Genomic DNA, 24,124 nt, shown 5'->3' with positions numbered 1-24,124 from the left:
TCCTGCTCTGGTCTGATCGAGCAGACCAGAGCAGAAGATCACCGATAATACTGATCAATGCTATATCCTATGCATAGCACTGAACAGTATTAGCAATCAAATGATTACTATAGATAGTCCCCTATGGGGACATAAGTGTAAAAAAAAAAAAATAATAATAATAACAACAAAAGTTGAGAAAAAGTGAAAAATCCCCTTCCCCAATAAAAATTTTAATTGTAAATTTTTTTTTTATAAACCTATTTGGTATCGCTGCATGCGTAATAGCTCGAACTATCAAAATATAATGTTTATGATCCCGTACAGTGAACGGCTTAAACGTAAAAAAATTAAAGTCCAAAAATGCTGCTTTTTTTGTCACATTTTATTCAAAAAATATTTATAAAAAAGATCTAAAAGTTTTATATATGCAAATGTTATTGATAAAAAATACAGATGACGGCACAAAAAATGAGCCCTTATATTTCCCTATATAGGGAAAAATGAAAGATTTATAGGTGGTCAAAATACAAAAAGTTTTAGATTTTTTTTTTTAAAGGGATACTCTGGCGCTTAGACATCTTATCCCCTATCAAAAGGATAGGGAATAAGATGCCTGATCGCGGGGGGTCCCGCAGCTGTCACGCCCCCTCCCATAGGTTTGCATTGAGGGGCAGAGCCGTGATGTCACACTGGGGCGGGGCCTTGACGTCACAACGCTCCATACCTGTGATCGACAGTAATCAGACCCGGAGCGAACATGCTCCGGGGACTGATTTTTATGGGGTGCGGCGTGCAAGATCACTGGGGTCCCCAGCGGCGGGACCCCCGCGATCAGGCATCTTATCCCCCATCCTTTGGATAGGGTATAAGATGTCTAAGCGAAGGAGTACCCCTTTTAAGCGGTATAAAAGTATTTAGCCATGTGTATCATTTTAATCATATTGACCCATAGAATAAAGAACACATGTAATTTTTACTGTAAATTGTACAGTATGAAAACAAAACCCTCCAAAATGAGCAAAATTGTGGTTTTCATTACATTTTTCTCCCTATAAAAATGTTTTTTGGGTTCGCCGTACATTTTATGGTAAAATGAGAGGTTTCATTACAAAGTACAACTTGTCACGCAAAAAACAAGCCCGTATATGGGTCTGTAAATGGAAATATAAAAGAGTTATGGATTTTAGAAGGCGAGGAGGAAAGAAAATGCAAAAATAAAATTGGTCTGGTCCTTAACCTCTTAAGGACGGCGGGTGTATCCATACAGTGCTTATGGATACGCCTGTGGGAATTCCTGTCCCCGCCGTGCTAGCCGGTTGGGGACCGGACCAGGATACCTGCTGAAATCATTCAGCAGGCATCCCGGCACATCGCACCAACCCCCCCTCCCCCCCCCCCCCATGTCAGTGATCGAAGGAAATCACATGTCAAAGGAAGGTGGCAATAAAGCGATATTTACTGCTGCCCTTCTAGTGTTTGCCAAACTGCAACTCCCAGCATGCCCAGACAGCCTTTTGAGACCACTATTACAGTGGTGCCCAAACGGTTTCCCTCCAGATGTTGCAAAACTACAACTCTCAGCATGCCTAGTCTGCCAAGGCATGCTAGAAGTTGTAGTTCTGTAACATCTGTCCCTTCAGACTTTGCAATTTTCATGAAAATTTTGAAAATTGCTGCTATACTTTGAAGCCCTCTAATTTGAACCCCTCACGGAATTTAATAAGGGGTGCAGTGAGTATTTACACCCCCACTGGCATTTGACAGACCACTGTTCCAAAAATCTGTCAGACACCTGTGGGGGGGGGGGGGGGTAAATGCTCACTGCACCGCTTATTACATTCCATGAGGGGTGTAGTTTCCATAATGGGGTCACATGTGGGTATTTAATTTTTTGTGTTTATATCAGAACCGCTGTAAAATCAGCCACCCCTGTGCAAATCACCAATTTAGGCCTGTAATGTACATAGTGCGCTCTGACTCCTGAGCCTTGTTGTGTGCTCGCAGAGCATTTTATGCCCACATATGGGGTATTTCCCTACTCAGGAGAAATTGTGTTACACATTTTGGGGATCTTCTTTTTTTTTTTTCCCTTTTATCTCTTGTGAAAATAAAAAGTATGGGGCAACGCCAGAGTGTTTAAATAAAAAAAAAAAAAAATTTTTTTTTACACTAACCAGCTGATGTAGACCCCAACTTTTCCTTTTCATAAGGGGTTAAAGGAGAAAAAGCCCCCCAAAATTTGTAGTGCAATTTCTCTCGAGTACGGAAATACCCCATATGTGGCCCTAAACTGTTTCCTTGAAATACGACAGGGCTCCGAAGTGAGAGAGGTCCATACGCATTTGAGGACTAAACTAGGGATTGCATAGGGGTGGACATAGGGGTATTATACGCCAGTGATTCCCAAACAGGGTGCCTCAGGCTGTTGCTAAACTCCCAGCATGCCTGGACAGTCAGTGGCTGTCCAGAAATGCTGGGAGTTGTTGTTTTGCAACAGCTGGAGGCTTTGTTTTGGAAACACTGCCGTATGATGTTTGTTTATTTTTATTGGGGGGGGGCAGTGTAAGGGGGTCTTTATGTAGTGTTTTACCCTTTTATTTTGTCTTAGTGTAGTCTAATGTAGTGTTTTTTATGGTGCATTCACACTGGCGCAGGTTTACAGTGAGTTTACCGCTACGGGTTTGCGCTGCGGCAGAAAATTTGCCGCAGCCCAAACTTGAAGCAGGAAACTTACTGTAAACCTACCTGTGTGCATTTACCCTGTACCTCCAGCTGTTGCAAACAACCTCCAGCTGTTTCAAGACTTCTTTTGCAACAGCTGGGGGCACACTGGTTGGAAAACCTTCAGTTAGGTTCTGTTACCTAACGCAGTATTTTCCAACCAGGGTGCCTCCAGCTGTTGCAAATCTACAACTCCCAGCATGTACTGATCCCTCTAAATCTTGCAAAACTACAAATCCCAGCATGCCCAAACGGCTGTCTGGGCATGCTGGGAGTTGTAGTTTTGCAACATCTGGGGGGGGGGGGGGGCTACAGTTTAGAGAGCACTGTATCGTGGTCTCCAAAGTTTAGGCCCCCCCCCCCTTTCCCAGACGTTGCTGAGCAACTACTCACCGGATTCCGTAGTCTTCATCTGGGAGGGAGGGAGCTGCACGTCATCGCCGCAGCCAATCAGGTAAGGGACCTCCGCCGCCGCCGGTCACGCTACAGTACCCCCGTTCTGCCCGAAATACCGTCGGTGGGCAGGACGGGGGAACCGAACTTTAACCGCCCCCGATCTGCTATTGGTCGTTGGTCTTGACAACCAATAGCAGGGATAGGAGGGGTGGCACCCCTGCCACCTAACTCCTATCCCTTCAGGGGGACTGGGGGTGTCTTGGACACCCCCGATCCTCCTGATTTTCCGGGTCACCGGACACCGGTATGACCCAGATTCGCAGAAAATCGTCGGTCTCAATTGACAGGACCCCCCTGGGCATATGCACGGGGTGCCTGCTGATAGATATCAGCAGTCATCCCGGTCCGGTCCCCAACCGGCTAGCGGCGGGGACCGGAATTCCCACGGGCGTATCCATACGCCCCACATGCTTAAGAACTCTGCATGCAGGGCGTATGCATACGCCCTTCGTCCTGAAGAGGTTATAGGCTGACCTAAAAATACTTTAACCCCTCAAGGACTGTGTTTTTTTTTTTTTTTTTTTTTTTTTCTCCTCACCCTTTAATTATAACGTTTTTTTTTTTTCTATCTACAGACCCATATGAGGGCTATTTTTTTTTGGGACCAATTGTACTTTGTAACGACATATACGTGGCTGTATGAGGGCTAATTTTTTGTGCCCTAATCTGTTTGTATTGGTACCATTTTGGTATTGATCAGACTTATTCATAGCTTTCTACTTTCTAAATTTTTTCGGGGAAATGATGTTGTTAAAGAAAAGAGAAAAACTTCTGGGGTTCGGTATTTTTTTTCCCAATTAACCCACTTTTTTTAATACACTTTAAGAAGGAATCATTAGATTCCTTATACAGATCAATGCAGTTCTATTGAACGACATTGATCTATGCTCATTTGTTATCAATGGGATGAGAGGTAAGCCTTCCAGCTACTTCTGCAGTGGATCGTTCCTGATTTCCCCCCAGGGAGCATTTAAAAGTCGATCTAAAGGATTAATAGCTGGCCGCGGCAATCTCTGCATGTTGGATATTAGTGGCAGCCCACAGCTACTTAAATCAGCTGGGGGATGCCGGGTATAGAACAGGCATGAGTCAGAAGCCTTTTCAAGACACCCTGAGTTCCTCCCTAATTTTTATTTTATTTTTTTAATTAGAGGGGGTTGACAGTGCAGCTTTGCTTCCCCCGAAGCAGGGGTAAATGCTTTAAAAATTCAATCCTGTTGCCTTGAACTACATGTCTCGGCCGTTGGGCGATAGTACTTCCACATCTCTGTAAGGGTGTAGAATATAAATTGCAGCAGTGTCTCTTTAATACCAATAGGTCTGTTGGGGTTTCAGCTTGTGAAGACCACAAACTGCATGCAAGTTAGCTCTTCTCCAGAATTTGTTTTTCATAAATCTGTTTATCTTTATTTCTATTTCATTCACAGAAAGCCAAAACTCTTGCAGCTCCCAATACAGTTGCAGAGAAATTTATTCAGCATCCTGAACTTTGTGTTTCACCTTTTACCTACCCCTTGTATTCAGCTTCTGGCAGAAATGGTCAGGACAGAGCACTACATCTCAGATGACTGGCTGCTATATCTGACTCATCAGTTCCTTCAAAATAGTGACCAGAAAATGTGTGTACAAAGAACGCAGGTTATGGAAAGACTGCAGATTTTTTGCACAGGTTTGAATTGGACAGGAGGTGAGAGGTCTAAACTAGGCCAATATAAACAGCTTTGGGATTCAACACAGACTGACTGCAGAATACAGTGTGAGAGTGAAGCACTGTTAGAAGACTTTAGAGTGTCAACTTTAAATATAGACACTGAAGAACTCTGTACAACATCCCAGTCATATAACTGTACTGAACCAGAGGAAGTGGCAGCCTCCATAGAGAATGAGGAAGTTCCTTCATTTATCAAGGTAAAACAGTATTGTAAATGTAATTACTTAAAACTGTCTGAATTCTGATCATTAGTGAATTTGAAAGAATGGCCATGCTGCTCTGTAACTGTGTGTATGAGCAGAGTATGTGCCTTTTTGAAAGGCAGGTTAATTATGCCATTTAAAGGGGTATTTCGGCCATAGACATCTTATTCCCTATCCAAAGGATAGGGGATAAGATGTCTGATTGTGAGGGGCCCGCCGCTGGGACCCCCCCATGATTTCCGTACAGCATCTGACATTCTGTGTCGGGCTGCTGCTCCAATCTCGGAAATCTCTGAGTTTCCGGGATTGGAGGCGTGATTTCATGACACGCCCCCTCCATTCATGTCTATGGAGATATGAATGCCGGGTGCTGCATGGATATTGCGGGGGGTGGGGGGGGGGTTGTCTCAGCAGTAACACTTTTTTTTGTGAAGTATTTATTTATAACTTTAGTTTTTTGCAACAAAATACAGAAATAAAATAACATACAGCAGAAGATAGACCACCCCCAAAATGATATGCAAATGTAAAGTAGCATGGCACCCTTGAAGTAGATAGTTGAGGAGGTCCACTTCCAGCTGACAACAAGACACTAAACAGACACAGACAGCACACACATTCCTGGAGTAACCCCAACTTCCTTTACCAGGATAAAGACAACCCGCCTACCCAGGAGAACACACTCGTTCCGGGAGGATAACCCACTCTCCTATCATCAGCCATGGCATCCAGACTTTGTCAAATTTCTTGGGGCATTTACGAATAATGTACAACGTCCTGTAAAATGGTACATGTTTGTTAACTAAGCTGAACCACTGTGCAATGGGGGGAGGGGAAGTATCCTTCCACGCCATAATCAGAACTTTCCGAGCACAGAACAATAAAACCTAATTAGTAGGTGCCTATGGGAGCCCGATTCTAAGTCCTTAATAACACCCACAGGGGAAAACACATAGGGGGATTCCAAGTGATCTGTCAAGAACTGCAGCACCTCCCTCCAGAAGGGTTCTGCACAAGGGCAACTCCACATAGCATGTATAAGAGTGCCCACATCCGTATGACACCAAAAACAAACATCTGAAGAAGAGACACCCATACGGGACAACCTAACTGAAGTGCAATATAAACAAAAGATGAGCCGAACCTGAATAAGCAGATCCCTAGCAATGACCATCATGCGGTAGTAGATCTTAACAACTTCCCTCCATTTTGATCAACCGTCAAATCAGGAAGATCCTCATCCCACTTTTACAAAAGCCAACTCAAATGGATCTGGATCCGCCAATTGCAGTAATACATAAGAGTCAAAGGTTTAGTGAGGTCAGCGGCACCCAGAAGCAACTCCACATCAGAAAAGGTTGTGGTCACGTCAAACTGCGCCTCCACCACGTGTCTCAACTGGAAGTACTTAAACTGGGCACTCTGAGGGAGATGGAAGCGGTCACAAATTTCTTGGAATGAAGGGAAAGCAGGAAACTCTCCAAACAAGTGCATGGCGAATTTGACTCCATGAGCGCTCCAGCACCCGGCAGCCTCAATCTCCTGTAGGTGTCAAAATGAGGATTCCCCCACAGGGGTGCACTGGGAGACATTACTGGTTGTGCAAAGCGTCTAGAAACCACCGACCACACCTCAGCCACAGTTCTAATAGGGGTCAACAACCTAGAAGTAGGAGTATACTTGTACAGGGTATTGGTCAATGTTTCATACAAAACCATGAGAGCTCCCGTTAGCAGTAGAAACATTCGCCAGATCCAGGTCAATCCACCAGGCAGCATACACCAGTTGAGAAGCTAGAAAATAATTGTGCATGTTAGGAGCAGCTAAGCCACCCCTCAGTTTGGAAGCTTGAAGCAGCACCTGACCTAGTCGCGGAGGTTTGTCCTGCCAATAGAAGGACCTCAAAGTGCCACCCAGCCTCGTAAAGAATCTTAGTGGGTAGCACAGGAGAAAGATGAAAATGATATAAAAACTTAGGAAGATAAATCATTTTAAATATATTAATCCTGCCAGCCAGTGACAGGAGTAGAGGGGACCAGGCCTGTAGTTTAGCTATCACAGACAACACTGGATCCAAATTCAACCTTACATAATCCTTCACACAAGCAGAAACCTCCACTCCCAAATATTTAAAGTGAGGGACCACCTGCAACCCATTAGGAAGAGATGGGACATGGCCCCCCCTTCACCCTGAGACCTGAAAAGGAACTAAACTCATCTAGGAGAGTGAATAGGGCCACTAGGGAATAGTGGACATCTGCTAAGTAAACCAAAGTATCATCTGCCTACATGGACACACTTTCTTCCAACCTCTACAGACCCCATGAATACTGGTGGATGGTCGGATGGCCACAACCGGAGGCTCAATTGCCAGGGCAAACAAAAAAGGAGACCAGGCACCCCCGAGGGCCAAACCGTAGGGCCCCCAAAACACCCCCCAAATAAAGCCATTCCACAGAATCAAAGGCTTTATAGATGTCCAAGCTAACCACATATCCCCCAGAGGCATCCCCTTTTGACGCAGCTATGTTAAGGTGCAGTCGTTGTACATTAATGTCCGTAGCCTTCCCTGGCATAAAAACCCGTCTGGTCAGGATGACAGCGGCTATAACCCTATGCAGTCGATTAGCTAATACTTTAGCCAGGAGATTAATATCTACGTTGAGGAGAGAAATGGGTCTATAGCAATCCGGTAGAGTCGGATGCTTTCCTGTTTGGGAAGAACCACAATAAGGGCCTCCCTCATGGAGTCAGGGAGTCTCCCAGTTTCCAGATCCACACTAAAAAGATTCTGTAAAATAGGGATTAGCCGCTCTTCATTAGCCCTGTACTAGTCACCAATCATGCCATCTAGCCCTTGGGTCTTTCCCAATTGTAGAGAAGCAGTAGCCCACGAGATGCCTCATTAGAAAAGGTGGCAGCCTGAGCCGTATTTAAGGGCGGTAGAGGCAAAATCTTCAAAAAAGACACTAAACCAGCCGGAACATTCGGTAATTGAGAGGTATAGAGAGCACTATAAAAGTCCTGAAATACCTTATGAATAACAACAGGGTCAGTTTCTAGCGTCCCAGTAGCCACCCTAATATAGGGTTTAGCAGCAACAGGCCTACTTTCTTTAGCCAAATACACCAGCAGCCTACCATTTTTATCCCCAAATTCAAATAATGCTACCTCCCTATCCACCATTTTCTTTTGAATATTCTCCTTCTGAAGTATTAAGAGAGCTCTTTTAACATGCAACCATTTACTTTCATTATCGGGGGAAGGATTTCTCACTACCTCCGCTACCAAACCCCAAATCTCCACCTGCAATGCCCTCTCTCTAGCCAAGTAAGTCCTCTACCCTGCAACCCTGCTATAAAGGCTCCCCTAACATGTGCCTTATATGAGTCGCATTGTACTAACTTATCAGGGTGAGACCTATTATGTTCCCAAAAACAATTATGGACTTCTAGCAATGATGCCTCCACCACCTTCTCCTGCAGCCAGTGAGGATGAAACTGCCAGACCTTAGTGGACTGACTAGGGCCCAAGGACAATATGAGAGCTGAGTGGTCAGAGAATCCCCCTAGTGGTGTACAGGAAATCTTGTACCAGAGGTAGAAGGTCAGGAGGCATAAGCCAGATCTATCATGGAGAATGACTTATGCACTACCGAGTAATAGGAGAATAACCGGTTAGAAGGCTATTTCCAGCACCAAACCTCAGTAAGGGACAACACAATACTCCAATTGTTGAGTGCCATTGATTCCCAGATCTGGGACCGCATTAAAGTCACCTATAAGAAGAACAGGCAGAGCAGGAAATGTTAACAGTTTGGATGTGATACTTACTTTCTAAGACCTCAACATGGAATGGAGGGGGAACATACATGTTGCGGAACTGGATGTGGATCCTCTAACCTGTGTGGCTGATGACTCGTACCGCATCGGGGAGCGGAGTCTAAGGTGCTGCTGGTCTCCACCAGAGCCCACCGCAAGGCAGGATGTGCTTGCTGTGGCAGGCAACACCCAGGTCGCTACCTCAGACACTGCTCGACCACACAGGTAGCTGGGCAAGGCGAGGTATTGAAGGATAAGGCAGTAGCGTAGTCAGATGTAGCAGAAGGTCAAGGCAGTTGGCAAAGGTGCAAAGTCAAATAACGTAGCGGGAAGGTCTGGATACACGGATAAGGCAAACATGCAACAAGGAACGCTCAATCTCGGGCTAGTGGCACTGAAGATCCAGCAGGGAAGAAGGGGTGGTGCAGGAACTTCTAGACAAGTGTCAGGTGTGTGACATAATTATGGGCGCATTGGCCCTTTAACCCCTTAAGGACCCAGCCCAAATATACCTTAAGGACCCGGCCATTTTTTGAACATCTGACCACTGTCACTTCAAGCATTAATAACTCTGGGATGCTTTTACCTTTCATTCTGATTCAGAGAGAGTTTTTTCATGACATATTCTACTTTATGTTAGTGGTAAAATTTTGTCGATACTTGCATCATTTCTTGGTGAAAAATTCCAAAAATTGAAAATGTTGCATTTTTTTTTACTTTGAAGCTCTCTGCTTATAAGGAAAATGGATATTCCAAATAAATTATACATTGATTCACATATACAATGTCTACTTTATGACAGCATCATAAAGTTGACATGTTTTTACTTTTGGAAGACATCAGAGAAAGTTCAGCAGCAACTTTCAAATTTTTCACACAATTTTCAAAATCAGAATTTTTCAGGGACGAGTTCAGTTTTGAATTGATTTTGAAGGGCCTTCATATTAGAAATACCCCACAAATGACCCAATTATAAAAACTGCACCCCTCAAAGTATTCAAAATGACATTCAGTAAGTTTAACCCTTTAGGTATTTCACAGGAATAGCAGCAAAGTGAAGGAGAAAATTCAAAATCTTCATTTTTTACACTCGCATGTTCTTGTAGACCCAGTTTTTGAATTTTTACAAGTGGTAATAGGAGAAAAAGCCCCCAAAATTTGTAACCCAATTTCTCTTGAGTAAGGAAATACCTCATATGTCTATGTCAAGTGTTCTGCGGGCGCAGTAGAGGGCTCAGAAAGGAAGGAGCGACAATGGGACTTTGGAGAGTGAATTTTTCTGAAATGGTTTTTGGGGGGCATGTCACATTTAGAAAACCCCACATGGCATACCATTTTGGAAACTACACCCCTCAAGGCACGTAACAAGGGGTCCAGTTAGCCTTAACACCCCACAGGTGTTTGACAACTTTTCGTTAAAATCGGATGTGTAAATAGAAAAAAAAAATTTCACACTAAAGTGCAGTTTTTCCCCCAAATTTACCATTTTTACAAAGGGTAATGGGAGAAAATGCCCCCCAAATTTGTAACCCCATCTCTTCTGAGTATGGAAATACCCCCTGTTCGGACGTAAAATGCTTTGTGGGCGAACTACAATGCTCAGAAGAGGAGTCACATTTGGCTTTTTGAAAGCAACTTTAGCTGAAATGGTTTTTTGGGGGCATGTCGCATTTAAGAAGCCCCTGTGATGCCAGAACAGCAAAAAATACCCACAAGGCATACTATTTTGGAAACTACACCCCTCAAGGAACGTAACAAGGGGTCCGCTGAGCCTTGTTTTTGACGACTTTTCCTCAAAGTTGGATGTGTAAATGGAAAAACTTTTTTTTTTTTTACTAAAATGCAGTTTTCCCCCTAAATTTTACATTTTTTTCAAGGGTTAATAGGAGAAAATGACCTCCAAAATTTGTAACCCTATTTCTTCGGAGTATGGAAATACCCCATGTTAGGACGTAAAATGCTCTGCTGGCGAACTACAATGCTCAGAAAAGGAGGAGCGCCATTGAGCTTTTGGAAAGAGAATTCGTTTGGAATGGTAGTCAGGGGCTATGTGCGTTTACAAAGCCCCCCGTGGTGCCAGAACAGTGGACCCCCCCCCCCCTCACAGGTGACCCCCATTTTGGAAACTACACCCCTCACAGAATTTAATAAGGGGTGCAGTGAGTATTTACACCCCACTGGCGTTTGACAGATCTTTGGAACAGTTGGCTGTGCAAATGAAAAAAAATTAAATTTTTTATTTTTACGGACCACTGTTCCAAAAATCTGTCAGACACCTGTGGGGCGTAAATTCTCACTGTACCCCTTATTACATTACATGAGGGGTGTAGTTTCCAAAATGGGGTCACATGTGTCGGGGTCCATTGTTCTGGCACTATGGGGGCTTTTTAAACACATGTGGCCTTCAATTCCGGACAAATTTTCTCTTCAAAATCTCAATGGCGCTCCTTCTCTTCTGAGCATTGTAGTTCGCCCGCAGAGCACTTTAAATTCACATATGGAGTATGTTCTTACTCAGAAGAGATGGGGTTACAAATTTGGGGGGGCTTTTTTCCTATTTTCCCTTGTGAAAATGAAAAATTTAGGGTAACACCAGCATTTTAGTGAAGAGAACTTTTTTTTTTTTTTCATTTTCCCATCCAACTTTAATGAAAATTCGTCAAACACCTGTGGGGTGTTAAGGCTCACTATACCCCTTGTCACGTTTTGTGAGGGGTGTAGTTTCCAAAATGGGGTCACATGTGGGTATTTATTTATTTTTTGCATTTGTCAGAGCCGCTGTAAAATCAGCCACCCCTGTGCAAATCACCAATTTAGACCTCAAATGTACATTGTGCGCTCTCATTCCTGAGCCTTGTTGTGCGTCCGCAGAGCATTTTACGCTTACATATGGGGTATTTCCGTACTCAGGAGAAATTGCGTTACAAATTTTGGGGGTCTTTTTTTCCTTTTACCGCTTGTGAAAATAAAAAGTATGGGGCAACACCAGCATGTTAGTGTAAATTTTTTTTTTTTTTTTTTTTTTTACACTAACAGGCTGGTGTAGCTCCCAACTTTTCCTTTTCACAATCGGTAAAAGGAGAAAAAAGTGCAATTTCTCCCGAGTACGGAAATACCCCATATGTTGCCCTAAACTGTTTCCTTGAAATACGACAGGGATCCGAAGTGAGAGAGCGCCATGCGCATTTGAGGACTAAATTAGGGATTGCATAGGGGTGGACATAGGGGTATTCTACACCAGTGATTCCCAAACAGGGTGCCTCCAGCTGTTTCTTAACCCCCAGCATGCCTGGACAGTTAGTGGCTGTCCAGAAATGCTGGGAGTTGTTGTTTTGCAACAGCTGGAGGCTCCGTTTTGGAAAAGCTGCCGTACAAGACGTTTTTAACTTTTATTGGGGGGGGGCAGCCCAAACCCGCAGCCCAAACTTGAAGCAGGAAATTTACTGTAAACCTGTCCATGTGAATGTACCCTGTACAAACCTCCAGCTGTTTCAAAACTACAAATCCCAGCATGTACTGACAGACCGTGCATGCTGGGAGTTGTACTTTTGCAACAGCTGGAGGCACAGTGGTTGGAAAACCTTCAGTTAGGTTCTGTTACCTAACTCAGTATTTTCCAACCAGTGTGCCTCCAGCTGTTGCAAAACTACAACTCCCAGCATGTACTAATCACAGAAGGGCATGCTGGGAGATGTAGTTATGAAACAGCTGGAGGTACCCAACTACAACTCCCAGCATGCCGAGACAGCTGTTTGCTGTCTGGGCATGCTGGGATTTGCAGTTTTGCAACATCTGGAGGGCTACAGTTTTTAGACCAGTGCACAGTGATCTCCAAACTGTGGACCTCCCAGATGTTGCAAAACTACAACTCCCAGCATGCCCAGACAACAAACACTATGTGGGCATGCTAGGAGTTGTAGTTTATCAAGATCTGGAGGGACTTCGTTTAGAGACCACTGTATAGTGGTCTCAAACTGCAGCCCTCCAGCTGTTGCAAAACTACTACTCCCAGCATGCCCAAACAGCTGTCTGGGCATGCTGGGAGTTGTAGTTTTGCAACATCTGGAGGGCTACAGTTTAGAGACCACAGTCTCAAACTGTAGCCCTCCAGATCAACTTACCGGCTTCCGTAGGATCCCGGGAGCCGTCCTCTTCTGACTCGCGTCACACCGCCCGCCGATCACCGTCACCGCAGCCTCCGGATCGGTAAGTGGATGTTGGCGCCCGGTCCCCGTCATTTCCCCGTTCTGCCCCGGCCTATTGTGGGTGGGCAGGATGGGGAAAACGAAAGTTAACCCCCCCGCCCCCGGTCTGCTGTTGGTCGTCGCCTCTGACGACCAATAGCAGGGATAGGAGGGGTGGCACCCTTGGGCATGCTAGGGGACAGGAACACGTGCTCCGGAGCTGAGAAGCAGCAGCAGAGGTGTCAGAGGAGCATGGTAAGTGACGGGCTGGGACTCGATGCGGGCGTGTCCCGCAATGCGAATCCCTGCCCCGCCAACAGCAGGGGCAAAGAGCTCACAGCCGGTGCGCGATCTTTAACAGTACCCCCCCTTTTGGTTTCCCCCCTCCTTTTGCGGTTCAGAAATTTCCTGAGAAGGTCCTGGTCCAGAATGTTGTCCTGCGGCTCCCAAGACCCCTTCTCCGGACCGAATCCTTCCCAAGCCACAAGGCATAAACCCTTTCCTCTGACAAATTTGGAGTCCAAGATCTCCTTAACAACAAAAACATCTGATGTACCAGAGATGGGAGAAGGTGACATGTCCTTTTGAGAAAAAACTGTTGTAGATGACTGGTTTCAAGAGGGAAACATGGAAGGAATTCGGGATCCGGAGAGAGGAGGGTAGATGAAGGGAATAGGCCACAGGATTAAGAATTTTCTTGACTATAGGGACCCAAATAGCGAGGACCTAGTTTATAACTGGGTATCTTGAAATGGATATATTTAGTTGATAATCAGACTTTGTCACCAGGAAAAAAATCAGGAGGAGGAAGTCTTTTCTTGTCCGCTTGGAATTTCCAGTCAAGGATAGCGCAAAGAGCTTCATTATTCCATGATGACTCCGATGCTAGGGTACAATATCGTATGGCATACTCTCCCACAGAGGAGTTGCCCTCAGATTCAGCAATGCCGACTCAGTGGAAGAAGCTCGGGCTGGTTCTTCGAAGACACCATGAAATTCCGACAGGAATGCCTGGAGATTTGTATTGAGAGGATACCCAAGACCTGATTCACCCTCTCAAACTATCCATTGGATTGAGGGTGGTAAGCCGAGGAAAAATTCAGTTTAACTTGAAGAATGGAGCAGAGGGCCCGCCAGAACTTAGAGACAAATTGGACTCCACCGTCAGAAACTATATGGGAAGGGAGTCCATGTAAACGAAAGATATGCTGAAGAAAAAGCTTAGCAAGCTGTGGTGCTGATGGAAGTCCGGTTAACATTACAATAGGAGCCATTTTAGACGTGATTACTGTATTGCCACGGGAAGATCAAAGGTCAGTAATTAAGTCCATGGCAATATTGGATCAGGGAAGCTCTGGAACCGGCAAGGGCTGAAGAAGTCCTGCTGGTTTGGAACAAGGGGTCTTGTCCCGAGCACAAACTGAGCAGGACCGGACAAAATCAACGACATCTTGTTTTAAGATAGGCCACCAATATTGTCTGGAGATTAGCTGTAGGGATTTACGAATACCGGGATGGACGGTCAGAAGAGAGGAATGTCCCCATTTCAAGACTAAGTTTCATACGGGGTGATACGGAAGTCTTTTCGGGAGGCAGATGCTGAAGACTTGCAGGTGTTGCCGAGATGAGACGTCGAGGAGAAATAATATGCTGCGGGGGAGATTCATGGTCATGCACATCAGAAGGCCTGGAAAGAGCGACTGCTCATAAATTATTTTCCGCAGGACAGAAGTGGATGTAGAAGTCGAATCTGGAGAAAAATAGAGACCACCGGGCCTGCCGTTGGTTGAGTCGATGGGCTGTCTGAAGATAGAGCAAGTTTTTGTAATCTTAATATATAGTAACAGGGTGTACAGAGCCTTTCAAGAGGTGATGCCATTCTTCTAAAGCCAACTTAATGGCCAAGAGCTCACGATCTCCGATGGTATAATTTTTTCTGCAGGGGAGAAGGTTTTAGAAAAAAATCTACAGGTTAAAGTTTTCCCCTTAGTAGACTTTTGCGTTAACACTGCACCTGCTCCAATTGAAGAAGCATCCACTTCCAATATAGTTTGCTAGGATCTGGTCTAGATAGAACAGGAGCAGATGCGAAGGCGGACTTTAACTGTTTGAACGCTTCTTCAGTCTCAGGAGTCCAGACTTTAGGATTACCAGTCTTCTTAGTAAGCGAAACGATGGGAGCTACCAGAGTGGAGTAGTGAGGAATGAATGGCTGATAGCAATTGGCAAAGCTGAGGAAGCTTTCAGACCAGTAGCAGTCCAGAACTGCGGATAACTTGTTGGCATCCATTTGAAGACCTTGACTCATAACAATATAGCCCATAAAAGGGAGGCTGGTCTTTTGAAAAGTACATTTCTCCAGTTTAGCATAGAAATGATTTACACAGAGATGCTGTAACACTTGGCGGAGGTAAGAGCGATGAGACTGGACATTGGGCGAGTAGATGAGTATGTCATTTAAATAGACAACGACACGGGAATACCGGAGGTCACAGAAAATATCATTGACTAAGTCCTGGAAGACTGCTGAAGCATTAGAGTCTGAATGGCATCACACTATATTCGAAATGTCCGTCACGAGTATTAAACGCAGTCTTCCATTTGTCCCCTTCACGTATACGAATCAGATTATAGGCCCCATGAAGGTCTAGTTTAGAGAAAATCCTGGCACCTCACAGACTATCAAATAACTCTGAGATTAAAGGAAGTGGGTAGCAGTTCTTTAATGTAATTTTATTAAAACCTCGGTAGTCAATGCATGGTCGCAAAGACCCGTCTTTTTTCCATGAAGAAGAAGCCAGCTCCGGCAGGGGAAGAGGACTTTCTGATAAACCCCTTCTGAAGGTTCTGCTTGATGTAATTAGACATGGCCAGAGTTTCTGGGACAGACAAAGGGTAAATTCTGCCCCTGGGAGGAGTGATGCCGGGCAGTAAGTTAATAGGACAATCGTACAGATGATGTGGAGGCAAAACTTCAGCTTGCTTTTCACAGAAGATATTAGCAAAGCCCTGGAGGAATTAAAGGGGTAGTCCAGTGGTGGAAAAACGTATCCCCTATCCTAAGGATAGGGGATAAGTTTGAGATTGCGGGGGGTCCGACCGCTGGGGCCCCCTGCGATCTCTCTGTACGGGGCCCCGGCTCTCTGCCCAGATAGCGGGTGTCGACCCCCGCACGAAGCGGCGGCCGACACGCCCCCTCAATACATCTCAATGGCAGAGCCGGAGATTGCCGAAGGCAGCGCTTCGGCTCTGCCATAGAGTTGTATTGAGGGGGCGTGTCGGCCGCTGCCTCGTGCGGAGGTCGACACGCCCCCTTCCCGCAGGCTGTCGGGGCTCCGTACAGGAGATCGCAGGGGGCCCCTATCCTTAGGATAGGGGATAAGTTGCTCACCACTGAGTCACCACTGGACTACTACTTTAAGGCAAACTGGGCAGAGGACAAGAAAATTAAGGTTCTACTTAGACTAACGTATATGAATACAGTGGTTGTTGCACTGCGGACCCCAGCAAAGAACTTCTCCAGTTTTCCAATCCAGCTGCGGGGCATGGAGCTGCAACCAAGGTAGGCAAGCAAGAGAGGAGAGGTACATAGGACAAGTTCTCCTTATGCAAGAGTCTGACCTGCATCCACAACGGTTCTGTACGATATAGCAAGGTACAGTCCAGTTTTTCTCCATTGACCGTAGAGATGTACAGAGGCTTTAACAGGCAGATGATACCTATGTACTAGGGAGGCATCAATAAAGTTTCCCGCTGAGCCAGAGTCCAGAAAGGCAAGAACGGAGATGATCTCTTTGGAGGGTAGAAAAAGCTGGACCGTTAAATTTAAGCATGGACAGGTGGTATTCACACCTAGGGAGGCCTCTCCCACAAACCCTAGGTGGGAGCGTTTCCCTGTGACTGTGGACGCAGAGGGCAATCCTTGAGGAAGTGATATGCATTGGCGCAGTATAGGCATAGATTCGTTGGCAAGACCAATCCACCTGCATAGCCTCCACTGCGGGAGGCAACGTAGAAGGTTGCGGTGGTTGCTGTAAGACAGGTGCCAGACAAAGAAAGCACCGAGGTCGTGCAGACTCCCTTTCTTTTGCGTAGTTACTTACGTCGCTCAGAGAAATGGCATCCCTGATTGATATCCAACTGTATTAAATCATTCAGGTTAGGTGGCAATTCCCGAGTAGCGAGGACATCCTTGATATGACTTAATAATCCTCTCTTGAAGTATAGAGCAAAGAGCTTCATTATTCCATGATAACTCCGATGCTAGGGTACAAAATCGTATGGCATACTCTCCCACAGAGGAGTTGCCCTCAGATTCAGCAATGCCGACTCAGCGGAAGAAGCTCGGGCTGGTTCTTCGAAGACACCATGAAATTCCGACAGGAATGCCTGGAGATTAGTATTGAGAGCATCACTTCGATCCCAAAGCGGAGTTGCCTAGACTGATGATGAAGGCCACCTTTGCTCGTTCCGTAGGGAACTGTTCCGCTATGAGTTCAATGTGCATGGAGCACTAAGTCACGAAACCACAACAGGACTTGGGATACCGCTCATATTTCTCAGGATGAGACTAGCAGAGTTTTGATCCGGAGACGACTGCAGGAGTGGGAGGCAAGACCAGAGCAGGAGGAGGCTGAGGCTGTGGAAGTTGTTGTTGAGCAGTGAGTAACTTCTGCATCATGGCGGACAACTGGCTCAACTGCTGTGCCTGTTGGGCCAACTGCTGTGACTGGAGCACCACAATGGAAGCGAGATCCGGATTGTCTGGCAGAGGGACCCCAACGGGATCCATGGCTGGATCTTCCTGTTACGGAGCTGTATGTGGATCCTCTAACCTGTGTGGCTGATGACTTGGACCGTATAGGGGAGCGGAGTCTAAGGTGCCGCTGGTCTTCACCAGAGCCCACCGCAAGTCATGATGGGCTTGCTGCGGCAGGCGACACCCTGGTCGCTACCCCAGACATGGCTCGACCACACAGGTAGCTGGGCAAGGCGAGGTACCAAAGGAAGGTCAAGTCAGGTGGCAAAGGTGCGAAGTCAAATAACATAGCGCAAAGGTCTGGATACACGGATAAGGCAAACAGGCAACAAGGAACGTTCAATCTCGGGCTAGTGGCACTGAACATCCAGCAGGTGCAGGAACTTATAGACAAGTGTCAGGTGTGTGACATAATTATGGGCACACTGGCCCTTTAAATTTCAGATCTCCGGCACGCGCGCGCCCTAGGGGATGGGGACACGCGTGCCACGGGCTGAGAAGCAGCAGTGGAGAAGTCAGAGTAGCATGGTAAGTGACGGGCTGGGACTCACATGCGGGCGCGCAATGCCAATCTCAGCCCTGCCCGCAGCAGGGGCAAAGTGCTCGCGGCCAATACACAGACACCAACAGAATACAAAAGAAGTGTAGGGAACACTGTACAATTACAAACCTACCAAAATGATCACAAGCCACCTGATCAATGACCAGGGGAAGGGATTTAGTTACCAAAATAGAGACTCCCCTCACAAAGGACGAATAAGTGGAGTGATATCCCCTCGCTATCCAAGCCCTCTTCAGTGCAAGTATTTTCTGACCACTTAAGTGTGGTTCTTGTAAGCAAATCAGTCAGCAATAAGACTGCTTCTTAACAAAGTCTAGACCTAGAGCCTGTTTGAATTTGAGTTAAGGCCCTAACATTCCAGCTCATGATTTTAAGGAAACCCCATTTAACCATACCTGAAAACACCATCGGCAGTATAAATGCAACCTGACAGGGAACCCCCCACCCAAAGGGATTGCAATAGAGCTAAAGGTGCACCAGGGAAACAACACCACCACTCGAGGAACTCCGGGAACACACACCTCGCATATCACGGACTACACAAAGGACAAGACGGACAGACAAACCGAACCCCCCCCCCCCCCCCCCCAAAAAAAAAAATGCATAACATAACAAATACATCCCTAACAATATCCTGTCCAACACTAAAAACTTATGTAGACCTAGACCCTGAAACACTAACCTAGCAGAGGTAGCAAAAGTCCTTGTGACCTAAACAGTCCCACACCCAACCATCTACCCAACCCCATTTAACTAAAAACCAGGACCAACTCACTAAGGGACCCATTATGAAGGTGGAGAATTGAAGTCCATGGTCAATACTCAAGAAGGGGAACTAAGTGTCATCCTAACCCCCTACTCTTACTAACTAACACATTAAGGCAAGACAAAAGATCTTTATAACTGGTTAGTCCGGAGGGGCCGCAGCCGGAGCAGCATCCGCCCACTGCAAAGCCTCAGTTGGTGACGTGAAAAAATGGGTGTTCATCCCATCCACCACACGAAGACGGGCTGGGAACAGCATGGCATAGCGGTAGCCCTTGGAACGAAGGCGGCAACGGACTTCAGTGAACGTGTTCCTCTGGTTACGCAGTTCCACAAAGAAATCCGGATAAAACGCCACCCTGTTATCATCAAAGCATACTTCTCCTTTAAGGCGCACAGCTCTAAGGATAGCGTCTCTGTCTCTATAATGTAGAAGCTTCACCAGGAACAGTCTAGGAGGGGCCCCCGGAGGGGGCGGGCGAGCCGGGACCCGATGGGCCTTCTCCACTGTAAAGTATAGTGAGAAGGTATCAGAAGGCAACAATTCCTTGAGCCAGGTCTCCAGAAAGGCCACTGGGTCTGAACCTTCTGCTTTTTTGGGCAGGCCCACCAGCTGGATGTTATTGCGCCTCAGTCTATTCTCCATGTCGTCCGCCCTCTCAAGTACAGACTTAAGTTGTCGCTGCATGGACGTCAATTGTGCTGGGATAGGAAGTAAAGTGTCCTCAATGGTGGAGACCCTCCGCTCAACCTCGCCAGTATGTTCACGGAGCTTTTGAGTATAACGTCGTCTTGACTGAGTTCATCCACCTTGGAAACCATCATAGTTTGGCAGGATGTGAACGCTGCTAAAAGTTGCGTAAACTTCTGATCCACCGAATTGGCAGGAAACGCAGAGTGATTGTGGGAGCAGCATCTCTCTGAACCCGGAGAGCCGGGGAACATAGGAGGAGAGGGAGCAGGAGACAAGCCCTCCGCCACCCCCGAGGGCCTCGTAAATTGGCTGTAGGTTCTAGCAGCGTTTGCAGAAACCTTAGAGACCAAAGGAGTAGGAGCACAGGAGTAAAGTCTAGCATGGTCACCGGCAGGTGGAGGACCCTAATCAGAGGAGACCTCATCCTCTGTGGACTGTCTGGCTGCCTCAGCCGCATGTTTGTTTTTCTTAGACTGGCTTCTTGGACCTCCCATGGCCACCAATAACAATAGCACCACAAAGTCCAGCAAGACAATACTGCGGCCCTTCAATAGGATAGGGACAAGGCAATTAGAAGAGTAATGACCCGAGGTAAAATGGTGAGGAAACAGAGTCCCAGTAGGTGCCCTGTAGATGCACAGCATATGCCCAGTAGGTGCACAGTAAATGCAGTAGATTCACAAAGTCCAGTATAACGGGGCACTAGCAGCAAAATATAGAGGGACCCAGCCGGATCAGCTCTCAGCTTCCCAGTACCATGCAAAGGGCAGCTCACATCCTCACAGTCTGCAGACTCACTATAGCGAGGGGGGTTCCACCACCTCACCTCCTCCTGTCAGAATTCAAGTCCAGGCAGCCAGTCACCAAACTCCCACAGAGGAAGCAGGTATAGTGCTTCTTAGACACCAGGGGTTAAGTTCTTCCAACCTTCACTCCTAGCAGCAGCATCTGTCCACAGTCAGAGGCCACACACACTCTCCCCTCTTCCTGGGCAAGAGAGTTGCTCAGGTAACTGGTGGCTCCGCCCATGAAGGATAATCAATGGCGGCCCTCTCCCTACTATATGGGCCTCCACGTCGTCACTTTCACCTGTCAGCCTCCTCCGCCACTCCCTCCACCGAAGCTCTGCAGGGGTCCCCGGCCCCAGCTAGGTCCGCAGCAACAGCAGCCCCAGCACACCGCTCTTTTCACTCCCGGGGGTCCAGGACTTCACTGGAGGTACCCGCAGACCCTCCTATATCACCGGAGCACCAGAAGGGGTGAGTTGGAGCCCAAAAGGATTACAATTCAGGATGAATAGAGCTGGGCTAGCAGGACCACAGCAATGTGCGACCGCTCAGCTCTCTATGCAGGCCACGCCCTCCGACACTTTAACCCCTTCTAGCTCCATGACTTACATGTACGTCATGGCAAACAGCAACATGATGTATATCGTGGAATCGGTGGCGGTGTTAAGGCTCCCTTAATGTGCAGCCTTAATCTGTGAGTCACTACCGCTGTGCTAATTTCCGAGCGTCGACGTAAGAAAATTCACACCTGGCCAGGTTGGTATGAGTTCCCTCCTCGGTACCCCAGGGAGTTCTGTGTATTACAGGAAGTAAATTTTGGTTTTTACATCGTACAAAGGAGGGTGAATTATGACATCACAATTAGCATATTACATTCTGATTGGTTGTTTAAATATATTGTGTCCGTATATATTGGCATATCTAGTGTCCATTAATTTCTTTCTTTGCCGAAGTTTCAGTTTATGCAGCTCTCTCACTCTAATACTGGAAAATTCCAGTTCTTTGCCCTTCATATAGGATCTGCATCTTCCACAAATGTTTTGTCTTCCATCTTGGGCTTTCTGGCGTTGATCCAAGGTTATTCAGTCACGAGCAGATCGCAAACTCAGGAAAGTGGTGCATAGTTCAACAAATATATTTTTCTTCAGCATTAGAAATGACATATAATATATATCAGTATTAGTATATATATTGATTGTCAGTCAGCATAATTTTGATTAACTTGACAGCGGCAGCTAGCTTTCGAATACAGCCATGCCCCCGCTCAACTGCCGAGACAGAAGATCACACAGTCTGTGCAGTTTAACTCTAGAGATGCCATGGTCAGTACTGACTGCTACATCTGTAGGTTTGACCAGGGAAGGTAGGGGACTCCCCCCGTCACACATTGTGACATTTGCAACATCTTGCAACCCAAAAAAAAGTAAGAATTGCAAAGCGTGGTTACTTCCAAAAAAAGTGTAATAAAAATTATCAAAAGATAGCATGTATCGCAAAAATTGTACCAATAAAAAGAACAGCTTATGCTGCAAAAAAAATAAACCCTTACACTACTCCCTAACAGAACATTCTCTAAACAAAAAAAAAATTACATTTTGTTGTGAAGAAAAGCATTAAATAAACAAAAAAACATAGAAATTGGTTATCACTCTAGTTATAACAACCTGCAAGATAACATCAGTAATCTTGCACAGTAAATGCTATAAAAAGTAAATAAATTACAAAGACAGAATTTCATGTATTGTCTTTTCATTTTCATTTTTTCCTTCACGCATTTTAATATCCATAACTCTTCAAATTTGTCATCAAGTTTCCATCTATAGAGCTTGTGGTTGGTTATTTATTTTACCATAAAATGTATGGTGAAGTAAAAAAACTAAGTTTGTGGGGAAGAAAAATTATGCAACTTTAGCCCCTTAAGGACTCAGACCATTTTGTCCTTAAGGACTCTTAGGCCAATTTTAGTTTTTTACGTTTTCGTTTTTTTCCTCCTTGCATTCAAAAAATTATAACTTTTATTTTTTTTATTTTTTAATCCACAGACTAGTATGAGGGCTTATTTTTTGCGCAAGCAGTTGTCCGTTGTAACGCCATCACTCACTTTACCATAAAATGTATGGCGCAACCAAGAAAAAAATACTATATGTGTGAGAAAATTAAAAAGACAACTGCAATTTTGCAAATTTTGGAAGGTTTCGTTTTCGGCCATTCAATTTACGGTAAAAATGACATATATTCATTATTTGTTGGGTCAATACGATTAAAATGATACCCATGATTACATACTTTTGTATTACTGTTGCGCGCAAAAAAAAATCGCAAACTTTTTAACCAAATTAGTACGTTTAAGATCCCCCTATTTTGAAGACCTATAACTTTTTCATTTTTCCGTATAAACGGCGGTATGAGGGCTAATTTTTTGCTCTGTGATCTGTACTTTTAATTGATACCATATTTGCATATATAAAACTTTTGATAAATTTATCCGTTTTTTTTGGGGGGGGAAAAGCAGCAATTTTGAACTTTTTTTTTAATGTTCACGCCGTTAATCGTATGGTATCATTAACATACCGTATTTATCGGGGTATACCACGCACCGGCCTATAACACGCACCCTAATTTTACCAAGGATATTTGTGTAAAAAAAAGTTTACCCAAATATCCATGGTAAAATGAGGGTGCGTGTGTGCGCGTGTATACCCCGATACACCCCCAGGAAAGGCAGGGGGAGAGAGGTCATCGCTGCCCGCTTCTCTCCCCCTGCCTTTCCTGGGGTCTAGAGCCCTGCTGCCGGCCCTTCTCTCCCCCTGGCTATCGGCGCTGCTGCCCGTTCTGTCCCCCTGACTATCGGTGCCGGCGCCCATAGCCAGGGGGAGAGAAGGGGCAGGGGCACCCATTTCCGGCGCCGCTGCCCCGTTGCCTCCCCCCATCCCCGGTTGCATAATTACCTGTTGCCGGGGTCGGGTCCGCGCTGCTTCAGGCCTCCGGTGTACGTCCACTGCGTCGTTGCTATGCACTGCACGGCGTGGCGCACTGACGTCATGCGCAGCGCATAGCAACGACGCAGGGGACGCACACCGGAGGCCTGAAGCAGCGCGGACCCGACCCCGGCAACAGGTAATTATGCAACCGGGGATGGGGGGAGGCAACGGGGCAGCGGCGCCGGCAATGGGTGCCACTGCCCCTTCTCTCCCCCTGGCTGTCGGCGCCGCTTCTCTCCCCCTGGCTATCGGCGCCGGCAATGGAGCGGTACCGATAGTCAGGGGGACAGAACGGGCAGCGGCGCCCATAGCCAGGGGGAGAGAAGGGCCGGCAGCAGGGCTCTAGACCCCAGGAAAGGCAGGGGGAGAGAAGCGGGCAGCGACGTCCTCTCTCCCCCTGCCTTTCCTGGGGGTGTATCGGCGTATAACACGCACATAGACTTTAGGCTAAAAATTTTAGCCTAAAAAGTGCGTGTTATACGCCGATAAATACGGTA

The 24,124-nt window shown here is 46.2% G+C and overlaps 1 protein-coding gene across 21 annotated transcripts in view; it reads left to right on the top strand.

Moving 5' to 3' along the window:
- FANCE (FA complementation group E) overlaps positions 1-24,124 on the top strand; it is a 169,533-nt gene that overhangs the window by 83,387 nt on the left and 62,022 nt on the right. For all 21 annotated transcript variants that reach the window (XR_008888839.1, XR_008888840.1, XR_008888845.1 and 18 more), the window contains one exon: positions 4,587-5,067. Coding sequence is in view for 15 of the 21 variants with exons in the window: in XM_056557588.1 (XP_056413563.1) it covers positions 4,587-5,067 (481 nt within the window). In the remaining 6 variants the exon portion in view is untranslated. The remainder of the gene's footprint in view (positions 1-4,586; positions 5,068-24,124) is intronic.

This window comes from Hyla sarda, chromosome 2, assembly GCF_029499605.1.
Source record: "Hyla sarda isolate aHylSar1 chromosome 2, aHylSar1.hap1, whole genome shotgun sequence".
Taxonomy (NCBI): domain Eukaryota; kingdom Metazoa; phylum Chordata; class Amphibia; order Anura; family Hylidae; genus Hyla; species Hyla sarda.
This window is presented reverse-complemented; position numbering and strand designations above follow the sequence as displayed.